The sequence below is a fragment of the Chiloscyllium plagiosum genome, chromosome 18, assembly GCF_004010195.1.
Source record: "Chiloscyllium plagiosum isolate BGI_BamShark_2017 chromosome 18, ASM401019v2, whole genome shotgun sequence".
Taxonomy (NCBI): domain Eukaryota; kingdom Metazoa; phylum Chordata; class Chondrichthyes; order Orectolobiformes; family Hemiscylliidae; genus Chiloscyllium; species Chiloscyllium plagiosum.
In genome coordinates, this window is record NC_057727.1 from 28889740 (window position 1) to 28913431 (window position 23692).

The 23692-nt window shown below is 41.0% G+C and overlaps 1 protein-coding gene across 12 annotated transcripts in view; it reads left to right on the top strand.

Moving 5' to 3' along the window:
* The window catches only part of LOC122559001 (voltage-dependent L-type calcium channel subunit alpha-1D-like), a 617537-nt gene that overhangs the window by 267357 nt on the left and 326488 nt on the right, over positions 1–23692 (top strand). For all 12 annotated transcript variants that reach the window (XM_043708064.1, XM_043708058.1, XM_043708060.1 and 9 more), the window contains exons 5-8: positions 4030–4181; positions 5278–5430; positions 7614–7810; positions 21038–21141. In XM_043708064.1, the coding sequence (XP_043563999.1) occupies positions 4030–4181; positions 5278–5430; positions 7614–7810; positions 21038–21141 (606 nt within the window). The remainder of the gene's footprint in view (positions 1–4029; positions 4182–5277; positions 5431–7613; positions 7811–21037; positions 21142–23692) is intronic.

Consider the following 23692-nt stretch of genomic DNA (forward strand, 5'->3'; position numbering starts at 1 on the left):
TCTGATTTACCTGCCATGTGGCACTGTATCAAATGCTTTCTGAAAGTTTTTTTTAGATTAGATTACAGTGTGGAAACAGGCCCTTCGGCCCAACAAGTCCACACCGCCCCGCCGAAGCGCAACCCACCCATACCCCTACATTTACCCCTTACCTAACACTACGGACAATTTAGCAGGGCCAATTCACCTGGCCCTGCACATCTTTGGACTGTGGGAGGAAACTGGAGCACCCGGAGGAAACCCACGCAGACACAGGGAGAACGTGCAAACTCCACACAGTCAGTTCAAATATAGCAATACACAGCACTACCCTCATCCACAGTGTGTGTCACCTCATTAAATAACTCAATTAAATTTGCCACACATAACTAGCCCTTGACAAAGCTATGCTGATTTTCTAGTTTTGATTTAGGTTTCTCTGTGTAAACATATCCTGTATTATGGCTTTTCATCAGTTTTCCCACTATTGATATCAAGCTAACAGATCTGTAGTTTCCTGGGTTATCCTTTGCCCCTTTCTTAAACAACAGTGTCATATTTGTAGTCTTCTAGTCCCCTGGGGCTAATGCTGTATTCAGAGAGGTCTAGAAAGTTTCTTCAGTAGCTCTGTGATTTGGTCCCTTACCTCTATCAGGATGTATCTCATCTGAGGAGAAAGTGAGGACTGCAGATGCTGGAGATTAGAGGTAAAAGGTGTGATGCTGAAAAAGCATATCCAGTCTGGCAGCATCCGAGGAGCAGGAGAGGTGATGTTTCAAGGTCCCAGCAACCCACCGTCCACTCCTGGCACCTTCTCTTGGCACCAAAAGAGGTGTAAAACCTGCACCCACGCCTCCCCCCTCACCTCTATCCAAGGCCCCAAAGAATCCTTCCACATCTGGCAGAAGTTTTCCTGCACCTCTAAATACCTCATTTACTGTTTCCATTGCTCTTGATGTGGTCTCCTCTTCACCGGAGAGACAGGATGCCAACTTGCAGAACGTTTCAGAGAACATCTGTGGGACACATGCTAAACAACCCCATTTCCTTGTGGCCAATTACTTCAACCCCCCCACTCTGCCAAGGACATGCAAGTCCTGGGCCACTTCCACCGCCAAGTCCTAGCCACCCGACGACTGGAGGAAGAACACCTCCTCTTTCGCCTTGGTACCCTCCAACCACATGGGATCAATGTTGATTTCACCAGTTTCCTCATTTCCCCTCTTCCCACATTATCCCAGATCCAATCCTCCACTTGGCATCTCTAGAACTGTCATACCTGTTCATCTTCCTTCCCACCTATGTGCTCCACTCTCCACTCCGACCTATCACCATCACCCCCCACCTTCGCCACCTGTAGCATTCATAGCTAGCTTCCCACCAGCCCCACCACCCTCCTATTTATCTCTCCGGCCCCTTGATCACCCCCAGCCCACCCCACCACCCCCCCCAAAATCTGATGAAGAGCTTATGCTCAAAACGTCGAATATCCTGCTCCTCGGATGCTGTCTGACCGGCTGTGCTTTTCCAGCGCCACACTTTTTGACTCTATCCAATCTGACCCTGGCAACTTTTCTACCTGAAGTGCTGCCAGTCTTTTTTTTTAATCACTTTATCTATTACTGCACTGCTCAGCTGCTCAATACACATTTTCAACTGGGCCATCGTCACCATCTTCTAATTTGGCAAAGACCGAAGCAAAGTATTCATTTAGTACTTCTGGTGTATCCTTCAGTGAGCACTTCATTCCTAAAGGGCCCCATTCCACCTTTCAGTAATCTTATACTATTTGTTTTAGTGTAGCCTGCCATCCTTTCCTTTTAGCCTTCCTTATTCCGGTCTTAGCCTCTCTCCAATATTTGAGACACCCTTTCTATTGCTGTTATAATTCTGGTATGCATCATATGTCTCCTTTTTCTTCCTTATTTTCTCTTAAATATCCTTGGTTATCCAGGGTACTCCAGGTTTGCAAACTCCATATTTATTTCTTATGGATACATATCTAGCTTGCACCCTATTCACCTCTCTTTTGAAAGTTTTCCAATTTCCATTTGCTGTTTTATCTTTGTGCGAACATTTTCCAATTCATTTCTTTTATGATTTTCTGCTTTTAGTCTTCTAAACTGTTCCAATGAAACTCAGCTTAAAATTGAGGAACTTTTACATCTCCTTGACTAACCATTGTGTTCAACAATTTGAGATTATAATTTTTTAAATCTTTTGTTTCTTGTTTCTCTTATGTATTTTTATTTCCTTTTATTTCTGAATGGCATTGTTGCTGATTTTGATTTATCTTTATCACCTTGTCTGCATTTAGGATGATATTTTGTTTTCCTTACTTGTCATATTACCAATTACTTTTGCTTTTTGCAATCATCTCTGTTGTTAGATAATTTCTCCTGCCTTCAAAGCTAGCAAAGGCCTTGCATTTTGTTCTTCCCCTCCCTCTTTCCTTGCTTCTTCTTGCTTAAAACCTCTAATTTTTTTCCAATTCTAATAAATGTTCATTGAACTGTAGAGTTACCTCTGTCTCTCCAAGAACAGCTGTGAGATCTGCTGAGTTCTCCCAGCGTTTTCCAATTCTTTTAATTTGATGACTTTGATGAATTTTGCTTTCCATTGTATTTTGCTTTCGATTGTATTAAAGTTGAAATGCAGGGCTGTAATTCTTATAGTAAGATAGTTTCAAATATTCGTTAGTTACACACACCTAACATATTTCTTTGTGCTGAAAACTTGTCATCTGCAGGCACTGCCATTACAAGGTTAGTTGGTAGTAATCTGTTCGAAGTAATATGATAGTTTTATTCAACATTTTATTTGTAACTGGTAGCTTCCAAGTGAAATTGCTGTGCTAAAAAGTCTTGAAATTAAAAACACAACAGATACATTGCAAATCAACAAGTAGTTACACCACCAGTAACATTTAACAATGCATTCCTTAGGTTTTTAAGTTGACCTTCCATTCCCTTAGTACTGAGTGTATTTTGTCTGCTCCTTAAAAACTCATTTTCAGTTCTGGGGAAGGTTGACTGGACTCAAAACGTTAGCTCTGATTTCTCTCCCCAGCTGCTGCCAGACCCATTGAGCTTCTCTAGCAATTTCTGTTTTTATATCTACAATAGTTACTCATTTTCCCCTTATTTAAAAGCTAAGGCAGGGGCAGGGACAGAAATCATAGACCACAATGATGCTTCTGACTTGGGCAGAGTGGCCCCACACCTGAACCAGTCACAACTTTCTCCTTTGAGTATTGGGCCCTGATTTATCCCCAACCCTGTACCAAAATAACAACTCACAGTAGATTTGCCTATGAATATTGCTCCATCTAGTGGATACATCACATGCATCTAGTAGCCCTTCTGCACCGAATATGGACACTAAGTAAAGAATAAATAAAAATATAAATCTCCTGAGCAGTGGTAGACATCTTTGGATCCTACCTTTCGTCTTGAGTTTCTTGTTTCTTGCTGGAATTTCCAGCCTATAATTCCTTGATGTAATCCACATGTCATCATTCATTTATTATCATTCATATGAATTATGCATTGCTGCTGTATTGAGCCTTTGGTGGTTTGTGTAAAAGTGCTATGAGCCAATGAAGTTTCTTGTAAGCTTGACACTGATGTATTTTTATCCTAAAGACATTGGAATATTAAAATAACAACAGAGATACTTGATGTTTTATATCAGGATACTTTATATTTATGGCTATAGTGAAATAATTGGTTTCAGATATATCTTTTATGTCTGAAGAGATATTTTAATTAAAAGTTATGCTGTTGTATTATTTCATGCTTGATGAATGTATTTAGGGGCTATTTTCTCAGTTTATTATTTAAATCTATCCATGTGCAAGAAAAATGTGTTTCCAGTGCTCCAAGGCTTGTATTTTTCACATTTTATGCTTTAGAATGGTTGAATGTATTTTCAATGAAAATTAAACATGCAATAAAAATAGAGTAATTGTGTACCATGCTACATGGAAATGAAAGTATGAAGTGGCAGAAATATTCTAATTCTATGCCTGTACTTATAATTTTGTCTCAGCTTGTTTAGTGTTGTTTTGGAACAACTAACCAAAGCAGAAAATGTGGATGGACATACAACTTCCACTGGCAAACATTCAGGTGGTTTTGATGTCAAAGCCCTTCGAGCCTTTCGTGTGTTGAGACCTCTAAGACTTGTATCTGGAGTACCGAGTAAGTTTCTCGATGGTTCCAAGACAGAATGTATTTTTTAAAGTTGACTTGATCCTCTCTCTTTCTCTAACTTTAAGCTATCAACAATCTGCAAACTCTGTATTATTCCATCTCTGACCTTGTGTACTCATGATTCTCTTTATGGCCATGCATTCAACTATGTAGTCCCTAAAATCTGGAATCCGCACCCCTATGCTCCAAAAAACCTCGTTGCCCCTTTACTCCGAGCTCTTTTTCTGTGAAATGTCTGAAACCTACATCTGGCTAAGGTTTTTGGTCACATGTTGTAATATCTCCATATGTGACTCAGTTTCAGTTTGTCTCTAACAATGTATTACGATTGTTTTACTGTCCTTCAGGTGCTATATAAGTGCACTTTGTTTACCAGATTTTAATTTATACAGGAATTTGAATGTCATTTGATTACATCATTCTTGAATCTTAATTGCCCTCTGAGGTAGCTGAGCAAGCCGTGCAGCTTGAAGACAGTTAGGGAGGGGCAACAAATACTGGGCTTGCCTGCGATGTCCACATTTTTGAAAGCATATTTTTAAAAATGTTGAGTGTATTGAAGCACTCAATTAGGGGGGCTCTTGTACTGAGGGGATACTGGTTTCGGGGAAGGGAATGGTGTCAGGTTGGATTAGGATGGGAAGTTGGGGAAAATGGGGGAGGGGAGGAAGTGGTGTTCAGGTCAGATTGGGGTGAGGAGGAGGGAGTCAGGGATAAGTGGTGACTTGGGTTTTAACTTTATACTTGCACAGTTAGAGGTTTTAATTCCTCCAAAGTTACCTTGTTAGCTATTCAGCCAAGTGAGTTGGAACTCTCTGAACTCTGCTCTTCTAACTTTAGGCTTTTTGAAATGTTCCCGATATAGGGAAATTACCCAATGGAAATGTAAACTTGCTGGGCAATTTCTGGGTTGATGATCTGTCAGGGCTTCAAAGGGGTCTCATCATGCATCTTTCAGGATACATTGCTGCAAGAGTTACCTTCCAACTCGAAGGTCTGGGCTATATGTACAATTAATTTCCCCTTAATTATTTTAGAATAAGTTTTAATTAATTTCTAACTAAGTTCTCTCTGTTATATAAAGGTTTACAAGTTGTCTTGAATTCCATCATCAAAGCCATGGTTCCTCTTCTACATATTGCTCTACTGGTATTATTCGTAATCATCATTTATGCTATCATAGGACTGGAGCTCTTTATCGGAAAAATGCACAAAACATGTTACTTCAGCAACACAAGTAAGAATCTATTAATACTTTTACTAGTCTTGTGAGTTTGATCTGCATATCTAATTTTACAGAAAGGGTTACCTTGGGTTATAAGACTTTCACTGAATGCTGACCATAGTTAAAGAGCCTTTGACATGGGGAGGTGATAGCTTTGTGGTGTTATTGCTGGACTTTTAATCCAGAGACCAGATAATGTTCTGAGGATCCGGTTCGAGTCCCGCCATAGCAGATGTTGGATTTGAATTCAATAAAAATCTGGAATTAAGAGTCTAATGATGACCTTGAAGCCATTGCCAAGTGTTGGAAAAACCCATCTGGTTCACTAATGCCCTTTAGGGAAGGAGGCTGTCATCCTTACCTGGTCTTGCGTACACATGACTGCAGATGTGGTTGCCTCTGAATTGCCCTCTGGGCGCTTACGGGTGGGCAGTGACACCCTCATCCCATGAATGAATAAAAATGAATCATTCTGTGCAATTTAGAAGAGAATCCCTAAAGTGTGGAAGCAGGCCATTTGACCCAACGAGTCCATACTGACCCTCCAAAGAACATCCCACCCAGATCCACCACCACCTACCCTATCTCTGTAACCCTGCATTTCCAATGGCTAATCCACATCCCTGTTCACTATGGGCAATTTAGCATGGCCAGTCCACCTAACCTGCACACCTTTGGACTGTGGGAGGAAACTCAAACAGACACTGGGAGAATGTGCAAACTTTCACTCAGACAGTGACCTGAGGCTAGAATTGAACCCAAGTCCCTGGTGCTGTTTGGCAGCAGTGCTTATCACTTAGCCACTGTGCTTCCAATTTTATAGGTTTACTTGGTAATACTGGATTAGATATTAGATCCCACACCCTGGTGCTGGAGAGTATGCTTATTGCATTGAGGTGGCTTCTTCAGGTCAGGCAGGAACAAGGTGAATGCCTTGGTTTCTTTAGATTGTGTGCTCTGATGAGGGGACCCGTGGTGGCCATGAACTAAGTTCTGCTGTCCTGGTCCTACCTACCTGGCCCCTGCACAAGAGAAAAACTTTACAATTTGCTCTTTGAAGACTCATCAAGATGAATGTGACCTTTTCTACTCCTTGTGGCCTCAGTAGCAGTCATCTGTTTTGGTGGCGCTGTGAAGGCTGCAAACTGTTGGCAGAATAATTGGGTAACGTGGAAGGTTTATTTAAAAAGGCAGACCAATGCTTAATCGAAGTGCTGAATGAACTGCTTAATTTGCTGCCATTGCTGAAATAGCCATTGCAGTCCTTCTGTGCACCAGCTCAGATTCAGGTTTCTTAGTTCGTCCCGATAGTGGGATTTTATTCTGGCCACTAAAGTTCCGTGCCCCTGGGTTGATAACATCACAGTGAAGAATCCAGGGCATCTGGAGCCTGAGTGAACATGATCATCGATATGCTTGTGAATCAGATTGAAAGTTTGAAGATCAAACATGGAAGAATCTGGAGGGAGTGTAAGACATAATGGATGAATTCAATGTCAAATCAGAAATAACAAGTGAAATAAAGAGAGAGCAAGAAAAAAATTGGATTACATGTGAGAGATAAAATGGAATGGAGAAGAAAAGCAGAAATTTTATATTTGCATTTTAATATCTCCAACATGTAATACTGGAAGGAGGAGTGAGACACACTTTTGAGTGTCAGACACCTTAATTAATATTAACGAACATTTGACATGTTGTTAAAAGGATTCAACTTGACAAAACAAGATTTAACTTACGATGGGATGATTTGTCCATATCTAGTATACAAATATGACAATTTCATGCCTTTTGATACCTTTCACATTTGACATGCTATTTACAGAAAGCTAATGATGGCATTATAGCAACTTTTGGATATTATCATTTATTTGCACATATGCCACTTGCTTAATTTAACTGTACCATTTGCACATAAATAACAATTCGTTTTACCATTATGTTGAGAGCATAAGCAGGACAACTGTGTCCTCCAAATAGTATTAATAAAAAGATTCATAAATATTTTAAAGTTTTAATTATACGTCTTATAGGTTTACTGGATTATACTTTACTTTTGCTAATCTGGAATTTGGTTTTCTTGTTTAACTTAAATTTTCATTACACAGACTATATTCATGCTTCTTTTATATTTGTTGTGTTAAAGTTGCAATTGAGGTTTGATAACCTAAGCTAATATAGCCTTCCATTTCTAGATGTGATAGCAGAAGATGAACCAGCACCTTGTGCATTCTCAGGGAATGGTCGCCAATGCTCCATGAATGGTACAGAATGCAGGGGTGGGTGGCCGGGTCCAAATGGAGGCATCACAAATTTCGACAACTTTGCTTTTGCAATGCTAACTGTTTTTCAGTGTATAACCATGGAAGGATGGACTGATGTCCTTTATTGGGTAAGTAATTGGCCAAGAAGTGCATGTCAATACTAATAATTCAAATAACATCAGAAGCATTACATGGCATATTTTTCACATAACGTTATGTGACAGGTTGTCTGTTGAGATAAAGCATGATTGTATCTTGCCATATTTCAAGACAGTACAAATATTTGAAATATTATGGAAGGTTTTATTAATATTTTATATTTCTCGAAATTATATGATTATGTTACAGATTACTTCATAATTCCAAAAGTTGTTTATTATTTACTTGCCTTTATTAAAATCTAGAATTGATTTTTAAAAAATGGCTAAAAGTTCAATTAAATAAAGACATATTTGTTATGTTTGGAGTGCCAACAATCTCTGATGATAAATAATGTTTTTGATTTGAAAACTGAATACTGATGTAATATGCATTAAAATGTCGGCTGCTATAATGGCTATAGTCAAATTCAAACGTACAGAGACCTATTTTTCACAAAATGTTTTCAGACTACCTAGTCTTTAATGCAGTTTGGGCTTTAAGTGTTGTTTGCTAATTGTGACTTCAATTGTACTTCATGCAGATGAATTTATTATTTCACATTTTAGTTGAGTTTAAACAACCTCAAGCTAATTCTTTCTGCACTGATTTTAATTTCTAACATTAGGAAAAACTTGGTCTCTGATTGTTAGACTACTTTGTTTTCTCTGGCTAGAAAACTATGCAAGCCAGCCAATAACTCAGAATGACTTGCTTGTGTACTATGTTATAAGCACTTCAATACAATATACATCAACCACCTGCATTCAGATTGTACTTTTGACATATAAAAACAATCTAAAACCATTTCATATTCAAGAATAGATGTCAAACACTTCTGGAAGATTCAATGGAATTGTCAAAAGATGTTGTTCTGAGAGATTTTAGGACAATTTTGGATGTGGAAAGAGTATATGGCAAATTTGTTGAGAGATTCTTCCAAATTGAAGAATGAGGTCTTGAGGCCTTGATCATTAAGATGGAGTACAGAAAGAGGGTGCTAGCTGTTGCACTGTACAATACAGCATAGAGGAAGAAATAAATGGGACACATTGGAAATGTAACGTAATAATTGTGCGCCACTTTCAAGCTACATGTAGAAGCAAATTGGCAAAGGAAATTTTAAAGAATGAGTATCTTTGCTTAAAGCAGTATATGCTAGAGCCAAACAGGGAGTATGCCCTTCTGAACATGGCCATGTGCGATGAGACAGGAATAATCGATTACCTTGATCCTGTCCAAGGCTGTACCATACACTCCCTGGAACACCGCCCAAACTTGTTCTGCAAATGCTGTGTGGTGTTCACCTTTCCTTTGATAGCGCCTTCACTGGGTCCCCTCTTAACACCCATGACACCTTCTAAGCGATAATGATAAAAATATGATGGAATTTCATCTTTCCTTTTGAAAGAGAGAAGTGTGGATCCATGACTAGTGTCTTAAACATGAAAAAAGTTAATTTTGATAGTGGAGGTAATTTGTGAAACCAGACCAAAAAGGTAGAACAATAGTGTTGTATTGGCAGACTTTTGAGGAGACATTTAATAACTTTGAACAAAGATTTATCCCAGTGGGAAAGGAAGGTTCTTTGAGAAGGATGCATCATGCTTGGCTAAATATGGAAGTTACAAATAGTATTAGTTTGGGATGAGCACTGTACAAACCTGCAAAGATTAGTGGTAAGTCACAGATATTCATAACCAGCAAAGAATGATTAAAAATGTAACAGAGGCTGAAAACATCATGAGAGAAGGCAAGCTCATAACTGTGGGTTCATTAAAGGCAAATAAAAAATCTTTGCAGAAATCAGAAAACTTTAAGCTTGTTAGCCTAACATCTGCCATTAGGAAGGTACGAGAATCTGTCATTTAGGAGGTTGTAGCAAGATACTTAGAAAATCACAATTTGAGCGGGCTGAGTGAAAATGGTTTTTGTGAGTGCGAAATTTGGAGTCATAAAGAACTAAAGCACAGAGAAAGCATTTTGGCCCGTTGTCAATGTCAGTCAAAACAGCCATCTCACTATTACACTGGGGCAGCACAGTGGCTCAGTGATTAGCACTGTTGCCTCGCAGCGCCATGGACCCAGGTTCCTTGTGAGCGTGAAATTTGGAGTCATAGAGATGTACAGCATGGAAACAGACCCTTCGGTCCAACCTGTCCATGCTGACCAGATATCCCAACCCAATCTAATCCTACCTGCCAGCATCCGGCCTATATCCCTCCAAACCCTTCCTATTCGTATACCCATCTAAATGCCTCTTAAATGTTGCAATTGTACCAGCCTCCACCACATCCTCTGGCAGCTAATTCCATACATGTACCACCCTCAGCGTGAAAAAGTTTCCTCTCTCACCCTAAACCTATGCCCTCTCGTTCTGGACTCCCCGACCCCAGGGAAAAGACTTTGTCTATTTATCCTATCCATGCCCCTCATAATTTTGTAAACCTCCATAAGGTCACCCCTCAGCCTCTGACGCTCCAGGGAAAACAGCCCCAGCCTGTTCAGCCTCTCCCTATAGCTCAAATCCTCCAATCCTGGCAACATCCTTGTAAATCTTTTCTGAACTCTTTCAAGTTTCATAACATCTTTCCAATAGGAAGGAGACCAGAATTGCATGCAATATTCCAACAGTGGCCTAACCAATGTCCTGTACAGCCGCAACATGACCTCCCAACCCCTGTAATCAATACTCTGACCAATAAAGGAAAGCATAACAAATGCCTTCTTCACTATCCTATCTACCTGCGACTCCACTTTCAAGGAGCTATGAACCTGCACTCCAAGGTCTCTTTGTTCAGCAACACTCCCTAGGACCTTACCATTTAGTGTCCTGCTAAGATTTGTTTTCCCAAAATGCAGCACCTCGCATTTATCTGAATTAAACTCCATCTGTCACTTCTCAGCCCATTGGCCCATCTGATCCAGCTCCTGTTGTAACCTGAGGTAACCCTCTTCACTGTCCACTACACCTCCAATTTTGGTGTTATCTGCAAACTTACTAACTGTACCTCTTATGCTCACATCCAAATCATTTATGTAAATGACAAAAAGTAGTGGACCCAGCACCAATCCTTGTGGCCCTCCACTGGTCACAGGCCTCCAGTCTGAAAAACAACCCTTCACCACCACCCTCTTAAATTACTTACAGTGTGGAAACAGGTCCTTCGGCCCAATAAGTCCACACCGACCCGCCGAAGCGCAACCCACCCAGGCCCATTCCCCTACATTTATCCCTTCACCTAACACGGGCAATTTAGCATGGCCAATTCACCTCACCTGCACATTTTTTGACTGTGGGAGGAAACCAGAGCACCTGGAGGAAACCCACGCAGACGCGGGAGAATGTGCAAACTCCATACAGTCAGTCGCCTGAGGCGGGAATTGAACCCGGGTCTCTGGCACTGTGAGGCAGCAGTGCTAACCACTGCGCCAGTGTGCCACCCTCTGTCTGCTACCTTTGAGCCAGTTCTGTATCCAAATGGCTAGTTCTCCCTGTATACCATGAGATCTAACCTTGCTAATCAGTCTCCCATGGGGAACCTTGTCGAACGCCTTACTGAAGTCCATATAGGTCACATCTACTGCTCTACCCTCAAATCTTCATTGTTACTTCTTCAAAAAACTCAATCAAGTTTGTGAGACGTGATTTCCCACGCACAAAGCCATGTTGACTATCCCTCATCAGTCCTTGCCTTTCCAAATACATGTACATCCTGTCCCTCAGGATTCCCTCCAACAACTTGCCCACCACCGAGGTCAGGCTCACCAGTCTATAGTTCCCTGGCTTGTCTTTACCGCCCTTCTTAAACAGTGGCACCACGTTTGCCAACCTCCAGTCTTCCGGCACCTCACCTGTGACTATCGATGATACAAATATCTCAGCAAGAGGCCCAGCAATCACTTCTGTAGCTTCCCACAGAGTTCTTGGGTACACCTAATCAGGTCCTGGGGATTTATCCACCTTTAACCATTTCAAGACATCCAGCCCTTCCTCCTCGGTAATCTGGACATTTTGCAAGATGTCACCATCTATTTCACTACAGTCTATATCTTCCATATCCTTTTCCACAGTAAATACTGATGCAAAATATTCATTTAGTACCTCCCCCATTTTCTGTGGCTCCACACAAAGGCCGCCTTGCTGATCTTTGAGGGGCACTATTCTCTCCCTAGTTATCCTTTTGTCCTTAATGTATTTGTAAAAACCCTTTGGATTCTTCTTAATTCTATTTTCCAAAGCTATCGCATGTCCCCTTTTTGTCCTCCTAATTTCCCTCTTAAGTATACTCCTACTTCCTTTATACTCTTCTAAGGATTCACTCGACCTATCCTGTCTATACCTGACATATACTTCCTTCTTTTTCTTAATCAAACCCTCAATTTCTTTAGTCATCCAGTATTCCCTATACCGTTCGATTCCAGCCTCAGGCGACCGTCTGTGTGGACTCTGCACATTCTCCCCGTGTCTGCGTGGGTTTTCTCTGGGTGCTCCGGTTTCCTCCCACAGTCCAAAGATGTGCAGGTCAGGTGAATGGCCATGCTAAATTGCCCGTAGTGTTAGGTGCATTGGTCAGAGGGAAATGGGTCTGGGTGGGTTACTCTTCAGAGGGTTGGTGTGGACTGGTTGGGCCGACATGCCTGTTTCCACACTGTTGGGAATCTAATCTATTCTAATCCTATTTTCCTGCACTGGATCCATAGCGTTGTATGCCTTGGCAATACAAGTGCTCATCAAAATACTTGATAAATTTTTTAAATGCTTCTGCTTCTCCCACCTCTTTCTGCCAATGTCGTGAATTCCAGGTTCCTCATCGTCATGGTGAGTAAATTTTTGCTCACATCTCTTCTAAGTCTTCAGACTGTTACCTTAAGTCTATGCCCCCTGGTGATTGATCCTTCCATACAGGAGAAAAGTCTGTTCTTGTTTGTAACCTATCTATGCCTCTCAGAGCTATATCCATAAATGGTTGAAAATTGTTGAGCTTATGGTGATATCCATGAATTGGTAGATATGGTGTGCTTGGATCACCATAAGGTATTTTAGAAAGTGCCGCATAAATGTTGCTGCACATGATGTAGGGTATACCATATTAGCATGAATAATAAGTTGTTAGCTAACAGAAAGCGGAGAATATGGGTACATGGTTAATTTTCTGGTTGGCTAGTTGTAACAACGGAGATAAATGCCATATCCTCAACTACTTATAATCATTATCTACGATATGTTTGTGGGGCCAAATGTATAATAGCTAACTTTGCCAATGACATCAAGCTAAGAAGGAAATTCAGTTGTCAAGAGGTACAGAATCTACAAATGGATATACAGTATATAGATTAAGTGAGTGGGAAAAACCTTGTAAAATGAGTATAATCTGGATAAGTGTGAATTTGTCCATTTTGTTCTGAAGAATAGAAAAACAGTATACTGATTAAGTGAAGGGAGATTGCAGAACTAGGTGGTACAGAGGAATCTGGGGGTCCTGGTGCATGAATCATATAACATTAATATACAGGGTCAACATGAAATTAAGAAGGCAGATAGAATTGTGTCACTTATTGCAACGGAAATGGAATTTACTGCAACTAGGGAATTTACTGCAACTGTACAGGGCATTGGTGAGACCGTATCTGGACTACTGTGTACAATTTTGGTCTCTCTATTTAAAAAACTGATAAACCTACTTTAGAAGCAGTTGAGAGAAGATTCATGAGACTCATTCCTTTGATGAAGGGCTTGTCTTATGAGGAAAGATTCTACAGATTATGCCTATATTCATTGGAATTTCAAAGAGAGGTCATCTTATTGAAACATGTGAGATCTCGAGTGGATTAGATAGGCTGGATATCTGTTGGAGTGGAGAAAGACTAAACCTAGGGGATGTAGTTTAAAAAATAAGAGATCTTTTTAAGACAGGACTGAAGAGAAATATGTTCTTTGAGAGGCTCATTAGTGGAATTCTTTTACCCGCAAGATATTGGAAGCTGGTTCTTGAAATTTATTCAAGGCTGCATTAAATATACTATGAGAGAGTTGAGGGTTGTGCAGTTGCAGACGAGGAAGTGAAACTGAGACTACAACCAGATTGGCCATGATCTTATTGGATGGTGGAGCTGCACATGGGCCAGCTTGAAGAGCCAACTCCTGCTCTTTTGTTCTTATGGTCGCAGTATTGGAAGAGTAGAAAGGGAAGCACTCAGGGCTATATGAGGTTTCAGAAGTATAGCAGGACAGTTAATGGAATGGTTTGGGAACAAGAATTAAGGTCAGAAATAGGATTTTGGGCCACTGTTGCTTGATTAACCGGCACCTTCTGATAGACAGCATGTAGATTCTATGCAATTGTTCATTTAAATGACTGAAATATGCAAACAGCGCGAGGCACACTAGCGCTTAACAGTGGCTACACTGTTAAGTAGGGGCTCTAAAATTGTGACAGACTGGCACCACTTGAAACTAATCTGGTTAGGGAGGGAGGTGTGTTTGCATTCTATCTGGAGAAAGGGGTTAAACTGAAGACTGTGAATGATAGTGCCCTGGGTACTGTTGTAGAACATAGAGACCTAGAGTTACAAGTATATAATTCTTTGAAATTTGCGTCACAGATAGACAGCATGGTTAAGAAGGTGTTTGGCACCCTTGTCTTCATTGCGCAGACTTTTGAGTAGAAGAATTGGGACATAATGTTGAGGTTTTACAAGATGTTGATGAGGCCTCTTCTGGAGTACTGTGTCCAGTTCTGGTTGCCCTATTATAGGAAGGATATTATTAAACCAGAGAGGGTCCGGAAAAGATTTACCAGTATGCTGCCAGGAATGGAGGGTTTGAGAATAGGCCAGACAGCCTGGGATGTTTTTCACTGTAGTGTCGGTGGTTATGGGGTGACCTTATTGAGATGTATGAAATCATGAGGGGTATAGATAAGGTGAATAACAAGGGTATTTGTCATAGGGTAGGAGATTTCAAAGTTGGGGGGCATATTTTTAAGGTGAGAAGAGAAAGATTTAAAAAGGACATGAGGGCAATGTTTTTATGCAGTGGTTAGAGTGTGGAATGAACTGCCAGAGAATGCAGGTACAGTTACAACATTTAAAAGACATTTGGATAAGTACATGAATAGGAACAATTTGGAGGGATATGGGCAGACTAGTTTAATTTGGAAACATGGTCAGATTTTCTGATTGGACTAAAGGGTATGTTTCCATGCTGCATGACTATAACTCCATGTAGGAGAAAGTGAGGTCTGCAGATGCTGGAGATCAAAGTTGAAACTTTATTGCTGGAACAGCACAGCAGGTCAGGCAGCATCCAGGGAACAGGAGATTCGACGTTTCGGGCACAGGCCCTTCTTCAGGAATGAGCAGAGAGTGTTCAGCAGGAGAAAGTGGAAAATGAAGTGTTGTTCTTTGAACTTGCGTTAAGGAACACTGCAACAGATCTGGGACAGAAATGTTGGTGTAGGAACACAGTGGTGTGTTGAAGTGGAGGCAGTGGGAAACTCTGGGTCATGTTTTACAGACAGAGTGTAGGTGTTCAGCAAAGCGGTCATCAAATCTGTGTTTCATCTCCCCCGATATACAGGAGACCACATTCTGAGCAGTGAATGAAATAAATGAGTTGAGAGAAGTGCAGGTAAGCTGCTGCTTCACCTGGAAGGTGTGCCTGAGGCCTTGGATACTGAGGTTGGAGGAAGTAAATCGGCAAGTAAGTCACCTTGTGCAAGACCAACCCCTTCCCACAAACGTCACTTCAATATATTACCACCTTTCCTGAGCTGTTAACAGTTCTGATGAAGAATCGCCAGACTCGAAATATTATCTTGCTTTCAAAGAACACAGAACATTACAGCACAGTCCAGGCTCTCTGACCCTCAATGTTGTGCTGACCTGTGAAACCAGCCTGAAGCTGAACTAACCTGCATTGTTGCATTATCATCCATATGTTTATCCAATGGCCATTTAAAAAGACATTAAAGTCGGTGAGTCTACTACAGTTGCAGGCAGGGAGTTTCACGCCATTACTACTCTCTGAGTAAAGAAACTAGGCCCCGAAGGAAACTTCCATATCCGCCACAGATTCACCTGCACCTCCACCCACATCATCTACTGCATCCGCTGCAGCCGGTGTGGCCTCCTCTATATTGGGGAGACAGGCCGCCTACTTGCGGAGCGATTCAGGGAGCACCTCTGGGCCACCCGGGCGAACCAACCCAACCAACCTGTGGCACAGCATTTCAACTCCCCCTCCCACTCCACCGAGGATATGCAGGTCATTGGACTCATCCACCGCCAAACCACAACAACGCGACGGTCGGAGGAGGAGCCCTCCAACCACAGGGGATGAACTTGGACTTCACCAGTTTCTTCATTCCCCCCTCCCCCCACCTTGTCTCCGCCGGGTCCCTCCAGCCCGGCGCCGCCTTCCTGACCTGCAGTCTTCTTGTTGACCTCTCCGCCTCCATCCTACTCCGACCTATCACCCTCACCTTGACCTCTTTCCACCTATCACATTTCCAACGCCCCTCCTCCAAGTCCCTCCTCCCTACCTTTTATCTTCTCCTGCTGAACACTTTCTGCTCATTCCTGAAGAAGGGCCTGTGCCCGAAACGTCGAATCTCCTGTTCCCTGGATGCTGCCTGACCTGCTGTGCTGTTCCAGCAATAAAGTTTCAACTATAACTCCATGTAGAACACTGAATTATAGCACAGCATTGCAGCAATTGTGCTCCACATCTTTCTGATGCTTCCAAGTCCATCAGCAAGGATGTGAGCCTGAAAGTGATTAGACCAGGCAGCAGAGGGCTGCAGGTCAAAGCCTTTCTTTATTTGGATGATATTGCTGATTTCTGCTCAGATTCACTGTCAATATGCAGATTCATAGCATCTGTGACCAGTTTGAACTGGCCTCAGGAGCCAAGGTAAATAGAAGCAAGAGTGAGGTCAAGTTCTTTGGGAACCGGGCTGACCGATCCTTTATCTCCTTCACTGTCAGGACAGATTACCTGAAGGTGCTGGTTTGGAGGTGAAATGACTTGTACAAAAAAAACTTAGGAGGAGCATATTGCCAAATTGAGGCAGAAACTGGGCTTTTGGGATTACCACTGCCTCTCCATTGTGAGTAAAACCTGGTCATTGGGTGTGGGGTATACTCGGTATTGTACGTGGCATGGATCTAATCCATTCCCAGAACCTGCGTCATTGCAGTCACCAGAGTCATCTTCCATTTCATATGGAGGTCTAAGATGGACCATGTACAAAGCTCCCAATGAGAAGGAGGGAAAAACGTACTCGATGCCCCCCTCATCCTGATGTGTGCAGCTGCATCAAGCTCTGCATATACCCTCGGTATGCAAACACCAGGTGTCACTATGTACTGAGGTTCTACCTGTCCTTGGTGTTGCAAAGGATAGGACTGGTCTCATTGCTGTGGAATGGTCCGAGTAGTTAGATCATTCTGTATCATCTGCTTTTGATGGAGAAATTCTCAAAAAATGTAGCTTTGACCAAAATGTCTATCAGGAAATGGTCCTTGAGACCCTGCAGGAAAAGGAGAGGGTGGATTCTGTCAGGTTGTCAAAATCATTTGGCAGAATGCCTCCTCACACAAACGTTATGACAACTACCAAGACATAGTGTGGCTGATCTCTGTGTGCCACTGCTTGCTGCCGTCACAGTAGCTTTTGGGGGATAGAGACTGCCATAAATCTTCTGCTGGAATGTGCCTTTGCAAAGCAAGTCTAGAGAAGGATGCGGTCGATTTTGATGAGGTCCCAAGCAGCTTCATAACGCAGGACTTTATGCTTCGGGCCGCACACTGAGGCAAATATCGACTAAGCCTGGAGGACTATCAACTCCGAGAAGGACGCTCTTTGATCTGCCCGAAACTTGTTGGTTTTCCAGTGCAAGGAGTTGACTTTGACTGAATGTTGCAGACTGACACATTCCAAGGTCCAGGACTACATACTGAGGGATGCACTAAAGCTTGGACCGCTAAGGTACAGTGGGGAAAGGCCACCATCTAAGGTCTTTCTGCCAAAGTACAGTACAAGTCTGTTCAGCTATTGGACTTTCTCAGTGCTTCAAATACACTTAACTAGTGTCTTGCATGAGTAAGAAATACCTTTGGATTGTTGGAACTGTCAGGAAAGTCAAACTCCAATGTTTGTTCTCCATATGCAAAGACTGCACAGAGCCAAACTGCTCTCGTGACTATATTTGTATATGAAGATTTTTAATGAATAAAGTATATTTTTGAAATGAGAAACTTGCTAGATTCAGCTATGTCCAATGAACTACAACTCCATCATTCACCTACCAACAATCTATCATTCAGGACTCATACTAACATTTATAGTTTCACCTCACTCTCACATTTAATTTAGCTGGAAGTCTCGGCTTGCAAATGCTACTAGCTATTCAATCATGACAAGCATAGCTCCTGAACATTGTGTGACACCTATTGAAGTCCAACTTTTTTGCAGTGGAAGATAACACCTAACTGCAGAAAGCAGAATTTGTAGGACAAGCGCATCTACATGTCCTTACTGCCATGGAAGATGGCACTGTCACTGGCCAGCCACGAGGCTTAAACAATTGAAGATGATGGTATATTCATATCTATTTCTCTTCTTCAAATCCCATTAACAATCCCACAATTTTATCAGACTTCACTTGTAAATGGCCTTACTTTCCCTATTCACTTTAACCTTATTTATGTGCCTTCTTCCTTTCAGATACACAGTATCTTGGCTTGGCAGTGGCTGAAGAACAGGAAGACAATATTGAAGAAATATTGTCATTTGCTCCCATACTCAGACCCTTCACCTCACATACTAAGCAGAAACAATATCTTCAAGACAGGATCTGCACGCGTTGTGATGCAGCAGACCTGAAGGCCTGCAGCCAGGGTATTTGTCAAGGGTAGCACAAGTGATAGCTTAGATGAAGGCAAAGTTGCACATCGATTCTGCTGTAGATGAAGACACTGGGCATTTTGTAGGGTTAATGCACATGCACACTAAAATGTTCGGATTATTTGCAGGCCTATCCGAAAACCTACCATTGCTGTCAAGGAGCCTGGAGGAGTTGGCAACAATTGGTACAGGATTTTGTCCAGAGGATGGCGCCTATTCTTTCCAGCATGGAAGTTGGTGGCCGACTCTGAGGGCAATTGCAGACCCAACATTGATGATCTGTTCGCTGAGGTGTCAACTTTCATTGGAACATGGGCACAAGCCTCCCAATATCTGAAAGGGGCAGGACAAATTCAAATTGGAAGGATTGAAGCTCGGCTTGTTGTCACAAAATACCGGCATGTAAAGGGACTGAAGGATCTCAAACAGTCCAGCAATCTGTCCTGCAACACATTGCTATGATTGCAGAGATGCCATCCTCTCTGAGTGACAGTCGCATTATGAAGCATGAACCTATTGCCCTTTCTCAGAATGAGTTTTTGCTCATCCACCCTGCCATGTCAGCAGTGCTTCTGGTGTTGCCTGTCAGTCAACCAGCTCATGCTGTCATCCACACCAGTTACTAAAATGCTATCGTTACAAAATCAGATCAGATGCTGGAAATTCTGCAGTGAGTAGCACATCACCTGACTCCCCAAAGCCTGTGCATCATTTACAAGTGAAAAAGAATATGATGGAATCTGCTCCATTGTCTCGATGAGTATGGTTCCAACAATACTCTCAAAGCACCCACACAGCAGCCCACTTGATCACCAGCTTATCTATCATTTTAACTATTCACTCTTCTCACCATTAACACACAGTCGTAACACTGTAACCTGTGAAAGATGCACCGCAGGAGGTTGCCAATCTCCTTTGTACAACTGACCTAGAGAACACCAGTATTTGCAAGTTTATCTCTGAGCACACAGCATCTTGACCTCGAATTATAATTCCATTCCTTCGTTATCAGTGGATCAAAATCCCAGAGCACTTGCCCAACAGTACTGCAACTTTACCTATATCGGGTGTACTGCAGCAGTTCAAGAAAGTGAGTCACCCCAGCTTTAAAGGGCAGTTAGGATGAACAACAGTGATATTACTATGTCATGAATGAATTAAAACAAAAATTAATATCACCTTGCCTGAAAGTTAAATGATGATTTATTTCAATGACTGTAATCACAATGTTTCTCGATGATAAATTGCAGGTCAGATACTAATTCAACAGTAGGCACTGATTGATATCATAGTCTTCCCACTGTGCATCTTTCTGGTGCACGCACTGGGTGTCCTGCCTATCACCTTTCTCAGGTGAAATCAGTAACGACCATTCAAATGGTTAGCAGTTCACTACGACCAGCACCACTATAGAGCTAAATTTTGCAACCAATATATTTTTGTAAAAGATCTACAATCATATTAATTTTTGCAGCCAACCTTACCAGTATTTTATGGTCTGGTTGAAACTACAGTTCCTGATCCCTCTTCTCTTTCACAGTAACATGCCTGTTTCTTTTTAAGAGTACAATTGCTGAAACCAAATTATCCTTTTGCCATTTTCCCCATATCAACATGTTTCTTTGCAGTTTCCTTTAATGTTTTAAACAAATTAACTATACTTCATTTTGTGGCATTATTTTCAAACTTTAACACCATTCTCTTTTGCCTTGAGACCAAATAATTGAAATACTATTTGAACAGAAGCATTGTCCAAAAGATCATCTCTCTCTCTCCTTCCAGTCATAAGCACAGTGTAAATCATAGGTTCCATAATAGTAAGAGATTGCTTTCAACAGCTTGAAAATGTTAGCTCACCCCCATATCTGTAGATGTGGTTACCAATGGGCAGGATGTGGATATGAAGCATCCTTTTCAGGGAAGTACAAGCATGAATACAAGCAAAGAATGTGTCAAAACATGAGTTTCCTACTTCAGAATGTAGGAATAAAATGTTCACCATTTTATTAACTTTTCTGGCTGAGGCTCTTAAATAATCCAAAGTCAAACAAATGTGTGAGTTGCATTTTGAAATACAATTTGTGTATAATTTGTAAATATGCATGAGTTATCAGGTTACTTGTATAAATTTTTAAGTGAAAACAAAAAAAACTATAAATATAAATACTATCTATAAATAAGTGTAACAATATGTAAATAGTTTATCTGTTATACAAGGATCTAATTTATTTTAAATAGTAACTTTTATAGCTAATTTAACAAACCACCTATGTGGCCGTGATATAACTTGCTGTCATCTTTACAGATGAATGATGCCATGGGATATGAATTACCTTGGGTCTATTTTGTCAGTCTCGTCATCTTTGGATCTTTTTTCGTTCTTAATCTTGTACTTGGTGTATTGAGCGGGTAAGCTTCTATTTCATTTTGCCTGGAATGCAAAGCCCTAAATCCAGTTACCATGTTGGACTTCTGGAAAGATGGGAAAAAAAAATGTACAATGGTTCTGTACACCAAAGGAGGACTATGTTGGTGAACAATTGATTCTCATTAAAAATATTACCTTTCCTAATTATTATTTTACTTTGCTATCAGGGCAAAAAAAAAGAAGAGAATTGCAGTAACCCTTTAGGTTGATACTAATTATCCAAGGACCAAAGTGACTGGCTGAAGGGCTTTGCCATATTAAGTTGCATAATACCATAATAGCCCTTTTCCATTTTTCAGGTTAATGATGCAATTGGATTAGAATGGCCATGGATATATTTTGTTAGCCTGATCATCCTCGGCTCATTTTTTGTACTTAACCTCGTTCTTGGTGTACTTAGTGGGTAAGCTGCTGAATTATATGGAACTACCTCTGCTCCATTAGAGGTGCTCTTATTTAAACAAATGCTCTTTGCATGCATCTTGAGAGATTGTGCATCAGTTTTATTTGCAGGTTGTTTTTTCATGGGGAGCATGCATGGCACAGTGAATTAAGAGCAAGCTGTTTAATTTGAGGTAACAGATACCTGTTACTTGTTATGAAATAATGCATCTGGAACAGTTAACTGCATGTTATCTTCAACTGTTAAAATATCTATCTTTTACATTAAAATTTGGCATTTCCTCTTTCCTGGGATTCTGATGTATAGTTTGTTGTGTGTGAGTGATTGTGTTTTCTTGGGCTCAGTGTTGAATTATCATGTTTTCCTGTTATATGAGTGAATACAACATAGTTCTGCAACTCCATCCTAGAAAGAATTAACTCTAAGTTCAGCTTCTTAATTAATTTAATTGTCTACTGTTCAGTGCCCTTTTATAATAGATCTACATGATTGAGAGATATTTTGAGTTTGATGGAAATATTTATACTAGAATAGTGTGTACAATAGGGAGTAACAATTATTAGTGTATTGGATTGAACTTTTATAATACACACAGTTTATGTGGCATGCATGTATTGTAAGAAAGGGGAACATTTCCTTATGCTTTATGAAAGAAGCAATAGCTAATCATTAATCTGTTTATTAAAAATCACATTTTAAACTTGACCAGACAAGGTAATGGTCCAAGATGGCTTAAGCTGTGCCCAGTTTTCTTCTCTTTGTTTTACCTCTTTGGAGTTCTTTTCTTCATCTCTCCCGGCCTTCGGCGTCGACTCCCAGCTTCTAGTGTCGACTCCCAGCCTCCTTTGGTGGCCATTGCAACAGTCTTGTGTGGCAGCCTCCCAGCCTGGTGTAGTGGCCTCCCAGTTTGGTGTGGCAACCTCTCCACCCGGTGTGCGGCCTCTGTGGGCAGCCTCCTGGCATGGTGCCCCCTAATCCCAATGTGATTGTCTGGAGCAATATCCCCGCCTCGCAATTCTCAAGGTGAGTCCCAGTGTGATCAAGAGCCAGGGCTTGGCACGGTCTGGAGCCAGAATAAGCTGGAGGCTAGGTGGCAGCATGGTCTGGGTCAGAAGGCCACTGTTCTGGATTTTTATTTTTGCAACGCTGGACATTTTATTTCTCTATTTTCGAAGATCTTGTAACTAAAGAAGCTGTACCTAGGTACCTTTGTAAGATGATGCTGTAAGTGGTGACACATGAATTTTTCACTGTACTCATTGTGTGTGACAATAAAGTTAATTCAATTCACAGATGACACTTTTATCATTATAAATTTATATTTTAAAGAGTTTATAAATAAATGGGTTTTGGCCTTAGAACTGTAGTTTCCCACGGTGAATGTTACAAGTTCAAATTAGTTACCAAAGATGCTGTAGGAGTGTGGTAGGTAGTTAATGACGTGGGTTTGGTAAACTAAGGCAAGAAAGTTCACTCTGCTTCACAGGGAGAAATCTTCCAAAATACTGAATGCAACTCAAATTCAGTTTAAAAAAAGGTACTGCTCATAGTGCTTTTCAACATGTGGGGATTAAAAATGAAGAAAATTTCAGGATGATTTAAACTTTATGTTCACCTATTTGACAGGTTACACAGATAATCATGTAGCATGCAGTCAGCTACACATTTGCTTTGTTAGGACATGGGTTACACCTAAGTAAATGATGAAAAATGTGAGATAACAAACTTGGGAATAAATTGAATTTGAGTAATGTTCTCCCTTCTTTTCTGGTCTGTACATGCCATTTGTCCTAACTAGCTATGGAGAAGTCAGTGATCTATTTCTAGATTTTAACCAAAACCACTTTATGCCTGGTTCTGAAAGTATTGTCCTCTGCCTCATATATCACTTCATATCTCCCAATGATGAAACAGTTAAGTTCAAAAAGTAGCCTTTGAAGAAATGTGGTCTTACACCATTTCTGGCCATTTTAAAGAAGGCCACTGAAGGCAATCATGTCCCACTGCGTCAGCTTTCATTCTGCAGGACTTTTAACCATCAGAAGAGTCAAGCAAGAGGATTTTAACAAATTCTGTATCAATTTGCTTTCAACAAATTATTTTGAGCAAGAATTGTATTAAACCAGACT